The sequence below is a fragment of the Falco naumanni genome, chromosome 1 (genome assembly GCF_017639655.2).
Source record: "Falco naumanni isolate bFalNau1 chromosome 1, bFalNau1.pat, whole genome shotgun sequence".
Taxonomy (NCBI): domain Eukaryota; kingdom Metazoa; phylum Chordata; class Aves; order Falconiformes; family Falconidae; genus Falco; species Falco naumanni.
In genome coordinates this window covers 76,369,832-76,390,584 of record NC_054054.1, presented here as the reverse complement: position 1 = coordinate 76,390,584, position 20,753 = coordinate 76,369,832, and the positions used below count along the sequence as shown (strand labels likewise).

The following is a 20,753-nucleotide window of genomic DNA, read 5'->3' as shown; positions in this document are numbered from 1 at the left end:
CCACTCTTAAAATCTGGAATTTACGTTCTCCATTTCATTGATAGTGGATTGGTAAGGGCTGTGCTATTATCTTATTGCTGTGACAGTGTATTTTAACCTCTTCAAAACTTTTGTTTCTTTTCTTTAAATAGCTTCTCGGACCTCTAGCCATAGCGAACAGCAGAGGGATAGAAGGTATGATGATGTTTTTTATATTACAATTAGGTGTTACTATAAAACTTGTTAGATTCTGTCACAGTATTGCCTTTTATGGCTTTCTCCTCTAGGGTGTTTCTTTTCTCCTTCTCTCTTTTCTTGGTATGTTTAAAAATAAATTAGGCAGGATAAAATAAATACCATGATTCTTAAACACAAGAGTTTGAGGAGTTTTCTCATCAACTTTTGTGTGTCTTTAAAGAAGAATGTAACCAACTATCAAACCTCTGCAGAACTGTTTTACTTTCCTGACATCTATTTACAGGATCACTTCACAGTGCCAATAAGCACACTTTCAGGTCTCCTTCCAGTTTCTCAAAGGATATTGAGAAAAGAGGTCACCAACCTGGATAGCTGGTGAGCTGAGTCTGCCATTCTTTCAGGTGTCAAGGAACCGTAGCCCTCTTTTTTTAAAAATTCTTTTTACTGTAATTTTAGAAGTTACACTTCTGCAGGTTTGTTTTTTTTTTTTGTCAGCAGACAGAAGCTTCTATAGGCTTCATACTCACGAAACTCCTCAAAATATATTTTGTGTAGGACTCTAGATTGATCAGCAGTACTCTGGGGCATGTTCTGGGTACGTGGGCCATCACTGCAGCCTATGCTCTAAGGCAGTTGTTACAGGGATAAAACAGGGGTAGTACCTATAGGTCTTTAACTGCCACAGAAATCCCTATGGTACTGGCTGCTGTAAGGACATAGGCCCTGCCCCAAAAGCCTGTGAGACTTGCTCTGCCCCACTTTAGCACAGTGCGAGGTTTCCCTCGAGGTCTGAGGATAGACAAGTTTTTAGGTAGCCAGCCAGAAGCATCTGGTTTCTACTGTTTTCATATCGTAGCAGGCTAAGGGCAAACACATGGTTAGTTTTCATTATTTCATGAAGAGTAAGATTTCTTCCATCTGAGTTACATACACTTGTGTTGAAGGACTTTAAGCGTGTAAATTATGTCACTGAAGCCAATAAACCTACTTTTTGGCATAGGCATTTAATTAGGTGCTTTGAATGGAAGCCCAAGTGCTTGTTAGAAAGGTCAGGTAAGTTACTTTGAAAGCAGGGAAAAACATCTCGGGTTCAATCAAAAAGACCTGAACTATTTTGATTTCCCATGTAGAGAAAACCTTGGTCTTTTTACTTAAAAGAACTATTTTTAAATGGTTTAGGTAATTATTCCACTTTGCCTTCATTTCCAGGCGTCCTGAAATTACAATAGTTGCAGCTGAACCCCTCCGGCCATCCTCCTGGTTTCCAGGTGCAAGCCCTGTTGCTCCTCAAGGATTAGGATTCCCTTCTGCTTCATCTCATGCTCAGTGGAGGAGAAATGAGCATATTCCAGCTGAGGTGAGTGTGAACTTACATGATACGTGTTTGATTTACAAAGGTAAAAAGCACATTAAGTTAGAGAGGAATAGGGTTTTTGCTTGCTTAGGCTTTCATCATATTGGATAAAAGACTATGACAATGTTCTTTTCCTCTGCATATGTTAATTCAGTATTTTTAAATTTATGTACTTTTTATTTGAAGGATCACATCTGGGTGTCCATTAATATTTATCTCTGTTTTGTAGCTTCCACCATCATATGAGCAGGTGATAAAAGAAATCAATCAAGTGCAAGTCAATACAACAAATAACAATAATGCTGCTGCTCCTAGACATACCACTACTTCTGCAACACAAACTGACTTTCCAGAGGAACTAATCAGCCGTTTGCCAGAAAGTAATGTAAAAACTAGTGTGCCTACACACTGGGAATCTGCAGGCTATCCAGGTGAGGCTATTTTGGATTTCTCATTGATGAAACCTTACTCTGTCTCCTGAAGATGTCCTTTATTACTGGTCTGTGCAGCGTTTAATATGAATAACAGTTACATTTCTGTGGATGATTACTTCTGTAAATTTATGTAAAAATTGTGTCTTCTGATGAACTACCATTGCATTCACAGTCAGATTGTAATTAGATCTTAAATTTTTGCTCAATTCAGCCATAATAACAATTGCTTTAGGGCCAGAGGAGCTCAGATGTTCAATCAGAATAGCAGCAGAGTTACACATTCAGACTGAGAAGTGTGCAAACCAAACTGGGGAAGTTACTGTACTATTCTTTGGTCTAGATGTTGCTTTCATGCCCCTCATGCTTTAAGCTAACAAGCAGTTTTGAACTCACAATGTGTAGATAATCGTGCATTTCAGCAATCTTCAGCTTCTTCCTATAGTTCATATATTTTTCATTCATGTTTCTAAAAAGAGATCTGTGGTTTCACAAGCAGCGGTAAGTTCTGAGTGAAAACGAAATTTTTACCATCCTGATTGCTTACAAAAAATAACATAAATAAAGTGTTGTGGAATAGATAACTAAAACCTTTTCCTTTTCTCTTAGCAGGGCAGAGTCCTCTTAAACCTCCTAGGCCTTCTGCATCTCTCTTGAATAGGTCTCCTTCAGAAAATGAGAATCCCTTAATAGTCTTTGAAATTTCTGAAGGTCAGAGGTGCCAAGAAAATCCCAATGCTGTGATATGTCCTGTGCCAAAGCCAAGATCGAGAAGCAATCTCAGACCTGTGGTCAAAAATACTGAAAGTAAGATAGACGATGGAGAAGTGAACCAGCCTACCACAAAAAGGCAGCAAACTCCAGTTCAGGAGTCACCTCTCTTAGATGATAGCTTACTGGACAATCACTTGGTGATGGACAGCATGAGTACAGAAAAGAGCCAAAATAGTATTGTTTCAAGGATCAAAGTTTTTGAATCCCAAGGAACTAATGATACCTCAGGATTATCAAAAAAGCCAGAAATTGCTCCTCGTTCATTTGCCCCAAGACCTGTTACTGCAAAGAAGCCAGTAGTTGCTCCAAAGCCAGGAGTAAGCAGAATTTCAGGAGACTGGGATGCATGGACAGAAAGCAAATCGACACCTTCCAAGGAACTGCAGCCTCAACCTGAAGTAGTTGGGAGCAGTGTTACAACCAAACCCGAACTGCCAAAGAAGCCAAAACCTGGCCTTGTTAAAAGTAGTAGTAGTGATTTTCTTGATGCAAGGAGTGGATCAGTTGCAGAGAACAGCGATGGACAGAAGAAATTTCCTGTTCCTGCTCCAAGGCCTCTTGTTCCTAAGAAGTCATTTTATGCAGAAAATCCTGCACTTCCTTTGGCCTCACTAAGACCGATTGCTGCTCCCCCACGGGCTTCCGTATCTGGCCAAGAGAAAGTTTTCAAGTCTCTGGGGGAATCGTCACCTGCAGCCAACTCCTCAGCACCTACTTTGCAAAATAAACTAGATGTGGAAGAAGACCTGATCAGTTTTGATGATGATGTTTTGCCCCTAAGTCCAGCTTGTGTAGCTACAAATAACATCAGTTCTGAAGCAGCAGCAGGTAAGAAGAAATTTTTTCAAACTGTCACTGTGGTTCATTACTCTTTGCAGGTGTATGAGTCTGTGTGGGTTATGTCTGCCTGTCTTGATGGGGTTTATGTGTATATATGAAATTCTTGGGTTTATATTATGTCAACATCACTATGAAATTACTTGAATTTTGAGACTCGGGAGGCTTCAAGGCTATATAAATCTCATAACTTGCCTGCTGGATTTATTACATGATTACTAAAATAATGATAAAAGATTTGTTGATGTACACTAGATATCACTTCCAGAATATATCACAATTCTCTCTGGGGAATTTGGAACATCTGACTTCTCGCCATCTAATCTGACTAATTTATTTGAGTGCCTGAAGTTCTGTAGTGGAAACCTAATCATCTAGAGAAGCAGCAAGATTTGTGGCATCTAGGGAAAATCATGATCAAACATACTGGGATACTCTGCTTGTCTCACCAGTGCCTACATATTTTCTTTTTCCTAGCTTTGTCTTGTCTTGTCATGCGACTCTATGCTTATTACGCAAATTCAATTTTTTCTAATAAGTGAAAACAGTTATTACATATGTACAGATTTATTACTACCACCACTACATCCCTTTCATAAACCTTGTTTGATTCCATTAAGTGCTTGGGGTAGAATTTTTTTAATGGTTTTTTTGGTAGTTTAAGACACAGGTGAGTGTGGGGCTGTCATTAAATTTTATAACAATAGGTTTTTCCCTCCTAATGTTCAAGAATGTTCAAGATTTAGCTTAGCAGTCCCGTTGTAATCCAGGTCGAGTTCTGCTTTAAAACAGAAGGTGTATCATACAAAATGCTTGTTTAAGGGACTAGCTATGATTTTTAATCTTTTTTTAACCTCATGTATTGAGTTTATGTGGCAAGGTTTTGCTGGGGGGGGCGGGGGCTACAGGGGTGGCTCTGTGAGAAGCTGCTAGAAGGTTCCCCCATGTCCGATGGTGCCAATGCCAGCCAGCTCCAAAATGGACCCACCGCTGGCCAAGGTGGATCCCATCAGCAACAGTGGTAGCACCTCTGTGATAGCATATTTAAAGGGAAAAAGTTGCTGTGTGACACCGATTGCAGCCAAAGAGAGGAGGGATAATATGTGAGAAGAACAACTGCAGACACTAAGGTCAGAAGAAGGAAGGAAAGGAGGTGCTCCAGGTGCCAGGGCAGACATTCCTCTGCAGCTCATGGTGAAGCCCACAGTGAGGCAGGCTGTGCCCCTGCAGCCCGTGGAGGTTAATGGTGGAGCAGAACCCTACCCTGCAGCCCGTAGAGGAACCCACGCCAGAGCAGGTGGGTTCCTGAAGGAGGCTGTGACCTCGTGGGGGAAGTCTGTGCTACAGCAAGCCCCTGGCAGGGCCTGTGGCCCCACGGACAGAGGAGCTCCCACCAGACCTACTATGGAGCAGTCTGTTCCTGAAGGGCTGCATCCTGTGGGAGGGACCCATGTGGGAGCAGTTCGTGAAGAACTGTAGTTTGTGGGAAGGAGTCATATTGCAGAAGTTTGTGGAGAGCTGTCTCCTGTAGGAGGGACCACACTCTGGAGCAGGGGAAGAGCGTGAGGAGTTCTCCTGCTGAGGAGGAAGGAGCAGCAAAGAGAGCGTGCCACGAACTGACTGCAACCCCCATTCCCCTGTGCCCGTTGCAGGGAGGAGATAGAGAAAATCAGGAGTGAAGTTAAGCCCGGCAAGAAGGGAAGGGTGGGGGAAAGGTGTTTTTAAGATTTGGTTTTATTTCTCGTTACTTTATTCTGATTTGATTGGTAATAAATTAAATTAATTTTTCCCCAAGTCAGTCTCTTGTCCATGACAGTAATTGCTGAGGGATCTCTCCCTGCCCTTATCTTGACCCACGAGCCTTGTGTTATATTTTTCTCTCCCCTGTCCAGCTGAGGAGGGGAGTGATAGAACAGCTTTGGTGGGCACCTGGCATCCAGCCAGGGTCAACCCACCACACCTCACTTGTCATTAAACATCTCAGCTTTCTGAAATGAGCAGCATAGATACTGTGTAGTTGTCACAGTAAATTGCTATTAATGATTGTTCAAAAATGTGATTTCTTCACCGTTTGTAGATTCTATTGTTAGATGAAGTTCTGGTTTGCTACTGTTTCTGCTCTGTATTGGCATAAAAACCCCAAGGCAGATGTCAGAAGTCCCTTCAGTCCCTGAACTGTTAAGATTGATATGTATGGGCGTACAGACCTCAGGGAAGTTTATGAAACCAGTGAAATAAGGCAAAAGAAGGTCCTGCAGGAGAGGTGATTAGGTCAACATGGATACAAGTGGTTTTTTTGGGGTGGGTTTTTTTTTTTTTTTTTTTGGACTGAGAGATCCCAGGAACACTGCAGAAGCTGTACCAAGCCTGGAAGGAGGAAGGGTTACAGGGTGATTGGAGAAGTGTTTTGTACTTATGTCAAGGAAGTATATCACTGACAGTGTCTAGCTGGGAACAGAGTCATGATCATTGTGTCTGGAGACAGGGGTTGTGGACAGGCACTGTGCATGTGATAGTTTTAGAAGTGCGAGGGATGACTCTTGTTTTCCATAGGGTAAAACTTTCGTAGTTTCAGCCATTTTATTTTATTAATGTATGCAAGAAGCAGAGGGGAAAATGTAACTGTTCTAAGCAGTAGGCAAGAAAAGAAAATACTTACATTTTGAAAGTGCATAAAAAAGAAAATTATGTTTTAGCTATATACACTAAAAGACTGCCTTTTGCCCAACCAGAAAAATTAAATAACATTAATTCTTCTGTTAAATCAGGAGTTGGGTGAGCTCAAATGAAAATCACCTGAAAAAACAGCTTTTGTGATGTAGTAGGAATGTCAGTCTTCATCTTTCTGCTTGGTGTCCTAGGTGTCATTCTTGGTGTAATTAAGAATACTTTACATTCTCATGGTTAACAGAAGAATTATTCAGAGAATAGTTTCCTGACAACTTGAGTCACCTGTCCATGATTTTATTCACTCAATAAAATGGCATCTTTGCTGCAGCCCTTTCTTACCTACTAAAGAGAGGAATGTCTGACAGCATTATCACTTTATTACACTGTAAAATTAGGATTCATTCCAAATTTTTACAGGCATTTGTGAGCTCAAGGTAATATTCTCTACTCTTGATTACTAATGTTGTGCTATGTCTTGACAAAGCATCCACAAGAATGCTGGCCTTCTGAAAAATGAGGCAACACGAGGCACTAACACTAGCTATTTCTCATGTTCCCATAGGAACAGCTTAGGATTTGCAAGATGAATCCACAGTAAAATGTTTTGTAAAGTCAAGAAGAGAAGGTCTAATCTTGCTCCCAGTTCCCCAGACCTTTGCGTTTCTTATGTATTTGTCATTGTCCTTATTTAGCAAAATGACAGCACTCTGTTTGTTGTTATGGCAACCCTAGGAAAGGAGGAAGGCTTTTATGCAGTGCTGTTTGAGAAACAAGCTGTTGGTGCTTCGTTTCAAAGAACAGGGTTACAGATTACAGCGTTCACAAAACTTAGGGTTTTTTTCTGATACAGCACAACCCCATCTGGTACTTAGACTAATGTAAATAGAACTGGACTGATCGATCACTGCTGCTGCTAACACCTGATGGAAAGTAAGAAGGTAAAGCAGTCAGATGAGGAGGGGGGCACAGAAGTTGGAGTGACCATATAGCAAAAGGTGGACCAGGCAAAACAAATTCAGTCTCCACAGCTGTTTACTTGACTGATGTAAGACATCAGCTTCCTCTAACAGAAGGCTGGCATCACCACAGTAATGAAAAGTATTTGAATATTATTTATGAGCAAAGATCAACAGCGTTGGCAACAAAGCAGTTTATGGTTTCACCAGTTTAACTGTCAGTGTTTAACTGGTAGTTTTAACTACAAAGCTAGCTGGATGATTTTCTTTCAAGTTTACCTCAGGCAATCCCATGGGTTTCATCAGCATTTGACAGCATCTCCAACGGCACAGCTGTTAGTAGAGTCAACTTGCCCCTGTCCAAACATTAATAATTTTATCTTTGACCTGTATGGAGAAGGGAAGCTGTTCTGGTGCAAATAGAGGCTGGGTACCGAGATCCCTTTCAGAGCTTTCAGCATCCACTCTCCCAGTTGAAGTCTGTGGGTGCTTTGGAAGCTCAACAGCAGCTCTGAGATTCAGAGGCAAACTGTGGCAAAACCTTGCGCCCGGCTTCTGTCTCTGATGGTGGCCCAAGGGAAGTGCCAGAAAGAAGTCAGGAATGACAGGTGTGTAGGGCAGCTTCTTTCATCAGCAGCCAAAATCGATGCCAGTTTTAAGTGCCATAATTTTGGACTCAGAGGCTGGCTAGAGATAATGTTCAAAGCCATTTGTATCCTAATGAAATTCCTTGTGTTCAAGTCGGTTATTGAGAATGTGAAGGCACCTGTTTGGGACTCTAAATCTTGAGATGTTAATGCTTTGATAACAATTGTGATCTTTTGGATCATCTAGGGTATTTTTACACTTTTCTTATAGCTCAAAAAAGGGATTTGTGCAGTTCGTGAAAGTTAAAAGTTTCAGTAATCTGTCAGGTGAGCTCTCTTGTCACTAATCCACTTTTACAAAGGCTTGGAAATGAAATCCTAGTGCAAGTTGAACTGAGTGTAAATTCCATGGCTTCAGAAGATCCATGATTTTACCCGTAGCTTGTATTAGTTGCTATGTTAAAGCATGTAGTGTGCCTGCTTGCTTAATGTTCTGGCAACGTATATTTTGGACAAAGAAAATATGGTAACAGTACCTTTAAAAGCACAGCATTTAAATTAAAACCTGAAGGTGATCTTGCTAGAATGTTTTTATTCCTTTTCGTTTGTAGGAGTTATTCTTCTTTCTTGTCTGTCTCTCTCTAAAACAGCATGTAATTCACTGATTGCTCTGTGCCTACTATACCAGAACTCAATTTAAACAAAACACTTTGAAAAGTAGTTCAGAGAGAGCCTTACCTTACCAGCAGGAGACAGCTCTCTCTTTGGATATCTTTGTCATATTAGTGTATTCAATTCTAACAGTAATATGACTAGTAATATGACTACTGCATTTCTTAGTTGTTTTATCTGTCTGTCTGTTTATCTATCTAGCTAGCTATTTCAACATCATACAAAACTTCATTTCTGCTTGTATGGCGAGAAAAACCCCAACCAAACCAGTGCTGCTGCCCATTTGTGGGTATTGTTCCTTCTTGTGGCATGAATGGTGGAATTTGTATCACATTGTAGTCAATTCAGGAAAACTGCTGCTTGAGTAACTCCAAATTTGTCTGCTGTGGGGATATTGCCCAGCTGCTTGTTTTTAATTGCTTCCTCAGGAAGGAAAAGAAAAAAAGAACTGAAATAGTTCTAACTGGTAGATTAGTCCAGACGTATCTTCAAAATAATGCAGCTTTTCATAGGGTTCTGCTATGTTACTTCTGATGACTCTTATTGTGGTTAAAGACACCTGTCTCCTTTTTTGCTTACTATCAAAGGTATCATCCCCAGAAAAGTGAGCTGTCTCATCCATTTTAACCTACTATTTGGCTTAATCCCTGGCAAAAACAGATTTACCTGAAGACATGCTCCTGTGGGGTGGAGTAGTGAAGGTAGAGGTTTGTGCTGTGTCCAGTTGGTTTTGCTACGAGGTTGGCAATCTCCAACAGGAGTGGTAACAAACACCCATTAACCCTTCAGGCATTACAGATGTTTGCTTAGTAAACATAAATTGGAGCGTTCAAGGAGCTTGCAAGTGACTCCACTGTTGCCACAGGCGAGGGCTTTATGTCTAGTTTCAGGAAACAAATCAGGTTTTTAAATTATAGCTACATAATAGATGAGGAGCCTTTAGCTTGTCAAATGCAGATGAATTTGCTTTTGAGTTCCGTGTCTATAGATACTATTAAGTGGTAACATGCAAGTAATAATGTTCTTAATAATAACTGTCTTCTCTGATGATTAAATCTGCTTACTTGACAAGAATGCTTAAAATGCAGATATCCTTTGATCAGAAACATTGTCAAACAACAACAGCAAAATGCTTATTTAAAAGAAGTGTTTATAAATAAAACTATTTTTTTCCTTTGCTAAAAGCGTATGAGATTCTTGCAAGGAGATAGCTAGGTATTTTAAACATTATAAATTCCCTTGTCCTTCACACTTCCATTTAAAAGATTTTCTATCCCCTACTGCTTTCGTCTGCTGTGGAGGTTTCCAGCTTACCTGTTTTGGGGAACTTGAATCACTTGCCAACGAGCAAGCAAGCATTCATTACCTGGCAAGAACGGGCGAGGCTGCGTTTCTTAATCTCCTGAGTAATTTGAGGGTTTGGGGTTTTTTTGTCACCCACTGTATGTTCAAATACTCTCTGGCATGCAATTTTTGAAGTTAGACCAGGTTATGCAACCAATTTCTAACAACATGACCTTGTGGCTGACCTGTTCTGGGCAGGAGGTTGGATTAGACACCTCCTGAAGGCTCTTGCAATCTGAGTACCCTAGTCTTACTTCAGCTGGCAAAATAGATTGATGATGGAACAATAGCCTCCAAACTCTCACATAATAGCTCATGCTGGAGGTATAAGCACTCCTTTTTTTGCCAAAAGTAATGTAATTACTATCACCTTTACTGGTATGGACAAGCTAGCAATGAACCAAATAGTTGTGCTCTTAGATACACACAGATGGCAAGTGTGGGCATTCCTGTGGTTTGGGGGAGAAGTGCTGAAAGCTCGGAAAAAGTCCATTTATATCTTTCTTTGTGTACAATGTAGCACTGTAGTTTTCCACCCCATAAATGCTTGTATTGTCATTAAGTGTTATAATAGCCCAAGAAATTTTGCTGTTCTAGTAGCAGATTTTATTTTAGCTGCTTTCCAACTTTTTAACATTGTGAGTGAGATATTTCATTGCTCAGTTAAGGACATCTTACATTTTCAACAAATACATTTAGGTTGGATCCTCAGTTGCATTTCTTAGGATTATTTTTTTTTTTTAATATACTTTCCAGGGAATATCAAACTCTACATATTCTTTGACTGTGTGCACTTTCATCATATGGTGGCTAGGCTCCTTTTGCAAACTGCGTGTGAATCCTGTAGACATTCATTCTTTGGATTGGACTCATTCCTCAAAAATAGTGATCACTGGCCTTAAGTTGCCTTGCTTTTTGTGGCGATCCATCAAATGCCAGCAGTAAACAGGGAGCAATGCCTGAACACCAATGCAAGTAGTTCACTACCTTTTCTCTGCTCTGAGTAGCAATAAATTTTGCTGGATAACCTCTTCCTGTCCTGAAGTCTTTGCACAACTCTCTTTAAAAATTCTTGTTAATGTGTGAGAAGTTTGAGATTTCTGTTTTGGCATCTGGACATAATGTTTCCAGGAAGAAGGATAATCCTCAAGATAAAGCTTTCTGAAATTACTGTGTGCTTGCTTCAGTGTTGTGTGCTTTTGGTAGAACAGTATAAGCAGGTGAAATAAAATTAATGCTTTGGCAACAACATTGGAAAAACTACTTATATGTAAAGGTTGTTACATATAAGAAATTTTCACCAGCCTGCTCAAGCACCTGTTTGACTAGATGTGCCATATCAGGTAAAGCAAATCTCCTTGGCCTGACAAACTATAAATCTTTGAATAAAGCAGGACCACACAGTCTGTTCATAGCCTCTACCAAAATAACTGGACTAGTCATAAAAAAACTCTGTGAAGACCAGGGAGAAAAATCCTAGAATGTTTTCATAGCAGATTTGCTTGTCTATGCTCCAATTTAAGTCTGAAGCCATACTAAGTGTACTCCTGAATACTGTATTCTTTTTATTTGAGTGTTAGGAGAATGCTGAGAAGCCCGAGTTTCCCCTGAGCTTACTTTCAGGTTATGCACAGATTACATCCTGAAAGAGCCTGCATCCCATTCTCTCTCTCATCCCCCTCCCCACCCCCACCCCCTTTTTCTTTTTTAATTTCCCGGTCTATTAAAAGACATCGTCATGACCAGATCATGGCAATTTTCCATGCAGAGGGAGCTGCAAATTGCGTATTTGGATAAAGGTGGTGTAGTCCATATTATTCTCTCTGGGTCAAAAACACTATTTCTAAGAATGGTGAAATGTTAATTTTGATGATGAAAAATATTGGGGAAAACTGAGATTGGAAAATCACTAATGCTGGAATTTGGGTAGGATACCTGTCTAATATGTCTATTTATAGTTGTAAATAGGTTGAGATTTAGAACATCTGAGTGAACTGACGTCAGACTTGGGCTATAGCATTTCACAGTGTTTCAGCATGGACCCCGTTCCTCTTTGGGATGTTAGCTGTCAGGTTTCCATCAAATGTCCAGCTATATTACTGGTGGGGGCCTGTTGTTGAAAATCTTCCCCCAAGTATGTGTCCACAAGTACCAGAGTAGTTTCATGGGGCTAGGTTTTAATAAAACCATTTGTTGATGAGGCTTGGCTTTATTCTCTGTGCCTGGAAGACCCTGATAACAATACTGTGCTATGTGCAGAGAATGTGTGAGCTTTGCCTGTAACAGCTGATTTAGGGGTTTTTTAATCAAACTTTGAAAGTAGACACAGTTGCATACTTCTGTAGTAGCAAGTGTTGTAATGTCAGCATCAACACCTATCATATTGCACTGTTCTTATCTGTACTGGGAGTACTTCTTGCAGGACTGAGCATCTTTGCAGCAGATAGTACTGGTTGTGCTTTTAGCTTTCCACATCTGATTTGTTTGGAGATTACCCTTATTGCTGCTGAGATGTCTGTTGCCATCTTCCTATCACTTACTTAAAGACTACCAATAAATATTTCAGAAAGGTATTCATCTGTCCTGCTCACATGGGCAAAACCTAGCGTTGTTCTGTAACCTCCTAATTTTTTGTTTTAAACAAGGATGGTAAATCAGACAGGGAAAAAATCTGTCTCTTCTAAACTGGTAGAAGAAAGAGATGATATATGGTGTATTTGAATACACAGCTTTCGTTTGTTTTTCCTGTGAATAAGCACGTTAAATGTTTATGTGATAACATGGATTGAAACAGAAGCAGTAGAAGAGTGAGACTAAGGAAGACACAGGCTTTAAGCATCATTATAAAATTTAATAAAAAAAAAATCGATAGTCTGTTGATACGTGTTATGAAAAATGCCTTGCAGATTAATTTCCTTGAGCTGAGAAAGGCTTTAAATGAGTATATTAACAATTCTGTTTTCACACCTCAGTGAATTATGCTCAAATGATGCCCAATTGTTGTTAAACAACATAAAAATTTGATATGTTGTCAGTCTCACTGCACAAAGCAGTCAGTCCCATTGCACAAAGCAGCACAGTCGTTTACTCAGCCAATTTCTGCTGCAAACCCAACACTGGGGAATGGAATAACACAAACAAGGTAATGAGTTTTAAACTAATTATGAGGTGACAACAGTATAATTGAACATAAGATAATGAGTGGAAAACTAAGGTTCATCAAATGGTTTTCTCAACCTTAGAAATTACTTTTCTCAGACTTAAAAATTACTTCTCGGATTTATTGATGTAGATACCTTCTTGCCAACTGTTGAGTGGTCGAGAAAACCATTTCTACACATAGCAATGATTAATAGTTGACAAACAGCAATTTTTGTACAGCTTTAAATCTCCCATAAATTTACAAGAATGCAGATCTGTGATTATTTTCATATTTAGAGCATTTCCACTTGGTTTCACGATGTCTATTTTTTTATAAGATGAAGGCTTTGAAAAACTGTTTCCTCATTGTTCATGCAGAACTTCCTTAACCTTGGCAGAACCTTACCTTGAGAGGTGCTCCACGTGCTGGTGTGTTCCCTATGGTCCCGCTGTGTCAAGGAGCCCATGACTTAGCCCTGCTCACCTTTCTTCTGCTTGCCCTGTGTCTCCAGCTTCCCAAGGGGCCAGTGCAGCTCTGAGGCCCAGCTGCCCTGCTGCCTCGCCAGGGTCACTCCTCAAATCTGTTGTAGAGTTGCCAGATAACTGAAAGAGAGAAGAAACCCCAGGTCTGGTTTTCTTTTTTCAGCCACACTAAAGTCACTCTGAACATCAGTGCAAGAGTAGGTAAATCTTTATTTAATGCAGTTCAAATGTTAATATTGTAGCTAGCAGACGTAGGTATAAAGGAATAAAAGAAAATTATAACTACAGGCTTGCTCTAAGGCTGTGATTTTTGTTTCTTGTCATGATTGTAGTGCCAGAATGTTGCACCCTTCTTGTGGTCTGTGTTTTCAAGTCCTCTAGAAAAACCCTAGCTCTGATGCAGCTTCCATTGAAGAGACTTAAACATTTTGCTGATGAGTGCTAATCCATTACTTAAACAGCACGATAAGTTTTACCCCTACCTTCTAAAACTGTGTGTTACCTGTGCCTAGTTCCTGGATGTGCCAATGTCTTTGGGCGGAACGTGATGGAGCCATCTTCTGTCTAGATGGTAACGGAGCTTTTTTTTGACTGTAGCCTGTATACCTTTAGCTGTAGACAAATCATTGACCTCTCATGATCTTTTCTACCTGAAGTGTATGCTCGAAGCTGTTTACAAGCAGCCTGTCAGAAGGAATTGATGTGCTTTGATTCATGATTAAAATGTGACATGAAGGGTACCCAGGCAGAATTTTGGGGAGCCTGTAGGCAGGCAGGTTATCGTGCCTTTGAGAGAGACCATGGCACACCCCCCCATGGCACTTGTACGTGATGGATATTACTACGAAGAAAGCCTTAAGGCAAGGGAAGGGGCTAGTGGGGGGGGACATTTGAGCAGCAGTGAACACGCGTCAGCACGGCAGCATGTTGTCCCTGCTGTGGCTACAGCTGTGCACTGGCAGCGGGAGCTGGGGGCATGGGCAGAGGGGCTGCCAGCTGCAGGCAGAAACACCCAGCAAGGAGGAGCAGCGCAGAGGCTGGGGAAGCTGTGACCACCATTGTGTGTGTGTGTGGCAGGACAGTCCATTACGCTGCTATTCAGCAGCTCAGTATTACAGTGTTTTCTCTCTCTGAAATTACTTCGGGACTATTTTTGGTTTGAAAAAAAAACCAACAGAGCTTGATGTGTTTGGTCGTCTTCCCCTCTCTCTAAAAATGCCAAATTAAAAAATTTAATTTTTAATTAAAATGCTAAGAAGTTTTTTTTATGAGGTTGTTCATAAATAAATACTGTATTTCTGGATTTTCTTAAATCTTATGTATATTCCACACACAGATTTCTAGTGTCTTGATAAACTGCATTGTGCTATACTATCCCAAATTATCTGTAAGAAATGATGACTTCATATTACATAATTTTTTTAATCATTTTTTGTAAGTGTTGATGACAAAGTTTTATCAAACAGAGGGCTTCCAACTTTGTCAGAAAATGTGGTGGTAGTTTTGAGAAAGGTATGTTTTTATAAAAAGTCCCAAAGAATTTAAAAAGATGCCCAGCATACTTCCTCTCTGAGATTCAGACAGTCCATAAATAACATCTCATTGAGCTACACATCTAAAAAGGCCACCAGAGGAGATAAGACTCAGTTGTTGGGGCTATGAGTATGTGTCACGGAGAATTTATTATCTGGAGTGCTTCTCCAGTTTCTACTTTACACATTTACGATACCGTTAAGCCTTGCCATTTTACTGCAGTTTTTGGTAACTTCAGAGAAAAAGGTAGCAGTTGTTAACAACAGAGAAGAGATATAAATGAAGTATTGCTCTTTGACATGAAGCTGTACTCGAGAAAGAACTTACTGATTTGGATTTTATTTATGTACAAGTATTTTTACAGCTGTCTTCTACATGTGCATATGTTCCCGTGCCTATTAATAAGAGACTAGTGCTTAAGTTTGTGAAGCATAGAAAACATTGCTCCTGTCTTACTGGTGGAATGATTGGACAGACTTGTAGAGGAGTGAGTGATATGGGCAGGGGCAGAGCTCAGGCACAACTCCCAGTCCTTGGTCTGAATCAGTCTCTCCCATGACACCAGGTTTATAATCAACAAAATGATGGAGAATCTTCCAGGGAATTAGTTGTTCTACAGCAAAAACATTTTGTAATCAGTAATATTTAAATGCTTTGTTTTGTTTTGTTTCTGTAGGAATTTTGTCTGCTGCAGTGCTGATTGTTTAGCTCTGGAAAGATTGTACTGATTAAAACTTCTTAGTGAATGTGTTCACAGCTATGTCTGCATATCAGAGCAACTGCTTTGAAAACGTTTCCCTAAAGCCATCCTGATTTCAGGTCCATATTACTAAGCAATGCAGTTCTTCTTGTTCAGTGGCTTATATAATCCCAGAAGGCATCTGGAGCATGTTTATGTTAAGTCAACTATGAGTGCAGATGTACAGAAGAAACATGTTATTTACAAAGAGCTGAGTATGCTACTTGCATCAGCCTGATTTAGATCTTTTTTTTATGACTTCCTTGGGTGTGAAATATAAATGTCGTTAATAATGAAAGCAATACCTGGTGAGATTTGTGTTCAAGAAATAAATATGTTGGATTTTTTTTTTTTTTTCATTTTAGATCCATTTCAGTTCGTCACCAAAAGTGAACCTGCAAAGGAACAAGCAGCTCAACCAGCTTTAGCCCGGAAACCCACTGTGATCCGAATCCCAGCTAAACCCAGGAAATGTAAGTTCTTCTCCCAAATTGTCTGAGAAATCCCTGTCAGAAAGGAATTTTAACTGGGACTTACTATTTACTAATGGAGTTGCTGTTTACTAGCTACACTTGCTGTCAAAGGAATCCTGTGGTAAGTTTGACAAGATGGAGGAGCCAACCTAAGGGCTGTGGTGGGAGTGAGAAACAGCTGGGAGTCGTGTTCCTCTCTCCCTGCCTCCTAGCTACCTCCTCTGGCTCCCTCCCTTGTGCTAAGTTTGATGTCTCTCAAACCTTATGGTGCTAATACATATCTGAGGTGAACAGGGGGTGTGTGGGGGAGCAGGTCTAAAGGCTGGCAGAGAAGAGCTGGAGACCCTTTCAGCAGAAGCAAGCTTGTCTCATCAACTAAACTGTATCACTGAGCTGTACCTTTAATCAAATTGATTTCTGTTCTGGCATCAGCTGAGAATATTTTAATGCTGCTCCCAAGCTACCTGGATGCCAGGCCCCTACTTGTCAAAGGAACAACATTAGCGTATTAAACTTTGCTTCAAACACAGCTTAGTTTGGGATGTAAGCATAGTTTTCACAGCTCACATCAAAAAGTTCCCTTGACTCTTGTTAGATTTGAAATCTGTGGCCATTTAAGCAATACTGTTTTGGTAGCAATGGAGGGAATAAAAAAGGCGTGTGAGAATTTGGATGCAAAAACTTGATGTGTTCAATTTTGTGTCAAGGTCTTGACTGTAGTTTTCTGACAGTTGCCATATCCCTAATGCGTTCCACCTCTAGTCTTTTACAGCTTTACAAATTATACTGACAACATCTCAGCGCAGACATCAGAGAGCTCCAAGGTCTTTGTGCTGATCATTGCATGCTGGAGTACATAATTGCTCCTGTTTAGCCTTATGTTTTATCCTTAAAGCTTAGGAGGAAATGTCACAAGATACCTCTTAAAACTCATATTTCAAAATCATTTTTTACTACACTGAGTAAGTGTAGAGCCAACTTGTAGCAACTAGATGTCCAGGTGGCTTTTCTCCTAAGACTTTCTCTCATTATTTCCTGAGCTCCCTTCTCCCCCACCCCACCATCCCAGTGCTACAATACTGTTTTCTTTACCTCTGCGTATGTGAGAAATGCAGTGGAAATGATTAAAAATGCAGAGAAGACTGAAAATAAAGCTATGAGAAGAAGTCTTTCTGTTAATACCTGATCATAAGTAAAAGGCTTTTCCCATTGGAAGAATATATTTATGAACTACTGTAAAGATTCCAAGACATAATTCTTCTCCACAAAGGAAATAATAATTTCCATTTAAAAAAAGAAAAAGAAAACCACTCAAAACAAAACAAATGACCTCACAATTTGTTTTTTCCTTTTCTTTTTTCCCCCTCCCGAGCTGGATTCTCTTTTAGACTTGTAGCTAACCGGTCCCTTGCTGCTCTCTGGTGGTAATTGAACTTTCTGCAGGAGACTGCTGGTCATCCTGTACTCGGCTGTACTTGTCAGGAGGGTGTGAAGGACTGCTTTATGGGAGGCTGTGGCTGCAAGATTAATGGAATGTGGAGGAACAGAAGCAGGTTTTAAGAAAGCAGAGTAGCTTTTTGTTAGGTGGGAGCTGCTGCAGAAATGTAAGGTGTTAAAAGTTAAGAAATGAGTACAATTGGGCCAAGGTAGAACATGGATACAGTAGGATTTACTTGGTAAGAGGGACGCATAACCTTAGTACAAGCAGTCCTTCACCGTCGTGGGTATAGAGGGAGATTAATTCTGGCAGGAACCAGCATGAACCAAAAAGGAAAGTTCCAATAAACCAAAAAGAACCCTGCCAAGTACTACCAAAAAGGGAACAGAGCTGGATGCTTAAGAACTTGAATTTCAGTAAAGCACTCATTGACCGTTAGTATTTTTGTCAAGATGTAATTAGAAAGGAAGCTTTAAAATTCCACTTCAGTTATTACTTTTAGAAATCACTGAAAATAACACCTGCCGCCTTGTTCTTGGATTTGGGGTGGGATTTTTTTTCCTTTATTTCCTTTAATTTTGGTCTGTAAAGAGTGAAAGTGAGGAAACTAGGCCGTCCGTGTATATATCAAGATTTGAAGTGGTGTGAATGAATAAATCTCTTGTGCTTTTTATATATCAGTAAGGTATGATAAGAGGAGATTTCTTTTGCAGTTACTGTCAGGTGTTGGCTTTGCTTTTCATCCATCATACTACCTTAGAAGAGTGATGAACTTTGCCAGCGTTTTTTTCCCTGTGCTTGGCCACTGCTAACACTGTAGCTGTGGCTGGCTCCTAAGAATAAGGGATTTATTCTTGAACTGATCAATTTTTAAACACTTTAGATCATAATAATGCAACTGAGGTGTTAAAAACAAACAATACTTCTCCTTTCTATGCATTGTTTCTTTGTTGAGAGTACTTTTCGTGAAATGAGCAACTGAAAGTTTTCGTTTTGATAGAATCTCCTTGGGTTTTGTCATCAGTCTGTAAATGTCCAGGCTGTCTACACATATTTTTACATAAATCCAAGACTGGCTGGAAGTCAAAGAATGTTAGTGTCTGAAGTTCTTTGTATGAAATTAATTTACTTGGGATACAAATACATTGTAAACAGATGGCAAAGTTCCAATATATAAAGACAAAATGATGGGTAAATATGTTGGCAAAACCTGTCCAAGTGCTTCCCAGGTTTTAATGGCAGAGGTGTTGAAAGCAGGTATCTAATTAGCAGGCTTTTGTGTTCTTTATTGTGACTGAGGACATGGTCACTCTTCCTTAGTAAAAGCCGTACTGTTTCCTCTTCCATGTCCTAGATTTGCTTAGCTCCTTAAAGACTACCAGGGAGCTTCCATCTCTGTTTTCTTTCTGTCACCCTGAATTTTGTAGCAGGCAACAGTTTCTTTTCTTGCCTTTACCTTTCTGGAGATTTTTCCATCCAAGTCTCCTGATCTTTCAGGGTTACTTGAAATAACCCTCAGCTGTTTTCCAGCCTGAATGATATTCCAGGAGCTGACAGCTGAAAAAAGTGAGCCACTTTAAAAATGTGACTGAGAGATGGTGATGGTGTTTCAGGGTATCCAGTAATGAGCTTGACATTCCCAGGGGTAGAAAACCTTCTGGTAGTCTAATATTATATCAACAAGTATTGCAGTTGAAACTCTGAAGCCCTAGGATAACTTGCTGGTGTCCTGAGAGTAAAGTGAAGATCCAGTATGCAGGATGGGAAGTACTCCTGAAGTCAACCTCAGAGTTGGCAGTGTTCCCTTCGTGTCCCTTTTCTCTTCACTAGCCTTTAACTGGTCCTGGCCATCGGCTGCTCTGGCTTTGAGGAAGGAAGTTGCATTCACAAAAAAATGCCCCAAACCAAGGTGGATTCCCTTACCTATTGTTGGTCCATGTAAAAAAGCTATTAATTAGACTTTAATTCGGGAACTTTTTCCTTTTTTACAGCTTTAAATGACATCCCACATAGCCCTCCACCGCTTCCTGCTGAAAAGCCTATTGGGAACACCTTGAATATCACAGTGGGAAAACCCGACAGTGCTGACCTAGTAAAAAAAGTGGTAAGTTAGAACTGTTTTCCTATTACAACTTTGTCTGCTTTGGTTAACAGATCTCTTCTGACTCTCAAGCATTTGTAAAGTTATTTGAAGGACCAAAGGATGAAAAGGACTACTCAAAAATATAAGGCTTTTTTCTTTTAATTGTGTTCTCTAATTTAATTAGGTAATTTAGACTGCTTCGGTTCTCAAAAGCACTTTGTTGATTTTAGTATACTTTGATCACATCTATCTTCAATTTTCTGTATTTAGCAGCTGGAATCAGGATATTCTACAATTTAGTTTCAAAAGCACTGCAAAATGGTTCAAATCCCATGAGATTTACATAGTTAAATATTGTCAAAGTCCTTTATAAATGTTTTTGGGGTTTTTTTTACCTTCATATACACAGTACCTCTCAGTGTCTATGCTAATTTCCAGGTAGGGAAAACTTTCCTGTAGATGAATGAAGCTTGCTTTCTTTAGCTTTTTGCTTCTAGTTATTTTCTACTGGTCCTATCAGAGCCTGAGTAGAACCATCTATTTTGGAAAGTAAGGCTCTGCTCCTCACTCCTGAGCACATAGTAATGGTAGATTTTGTAGCTGTGTATCCTATATGCCCTTTGAGACAGATTTACTAAAGGCAATTAAAGTAAAGCAGAAAATGACAGTAGAATTTCCAAATATTGAGTGCTGTGATGACAAGAATGGCAGAGAAACCACAGGCAGTAAAAAGATCAGATCAAAAGCCCTCACTAGATGGACAGCTGCCAACAAATGTCTTTGTGGCTACCTCTAGTAACAGGATAAAGAGGTTTTTAAATGCCATGATTGAAGAGGCTATTCATAGAGGTCCCATCTTTTCTAGATAATGCTGAAAAACTAATTTCTGATAGAAGACATTAAATAACATTTTATACAATGCGACCTCAAAACTTCTACAATGTCATCCAGGTTATTGTGACAGACATGTAAGCTTCAGAGGATTTTTTTTAAGAAAAAGACTGCATCAAATCCACTGAAACATTTAAATCTTAGCTTTGGAAAGATAAGAACTGTGCTTC

At 39.9% G+C, this 20,753-nt stretch overlaps 1 protein-coding gene across 6 annotated transcripts in view; it reads left to right on the top strand.

Moving 5' to 3' along the window:
- Nucleotides 1-20,753, top strand: part of SH3D19 (SH3 domain containing 19) — an 86,362-nt gene that overhangs the window by 47,962 nt on the left and 17,647 nt on the right. For 5 of the 6 annotated variants that reach the window (XM_040600102.1, XM_040600082.1, XM_040600072.1 and 2 more), the window contains 6 exons: nt 132-174; nt 1,387-1,534; nt 1,761-1,962; nt 2,572-3,564; nt 16,064-16,171; nt 19,601-19,713. In XM_040600102.1, the coding sequence (XP_040456036.1) occupies nt 132-174; nt 1,387-1,534; nt 1,761-1,962; nt 2,572-3,564; nt 16,064-16,171; nt 19,601-19,713 (1,607 nt within the window). The remainder of the gene's footprint in view (nt 1-131; nt 175-1,386; nt 1,535-1,760; nt 1,963-2,571; nt 3,565-16,063; nt 16,172-19,600; nt 19,714-20,753) is intronic. The other variant, XM_040600062.1, reaches the window with a different exon arrangement.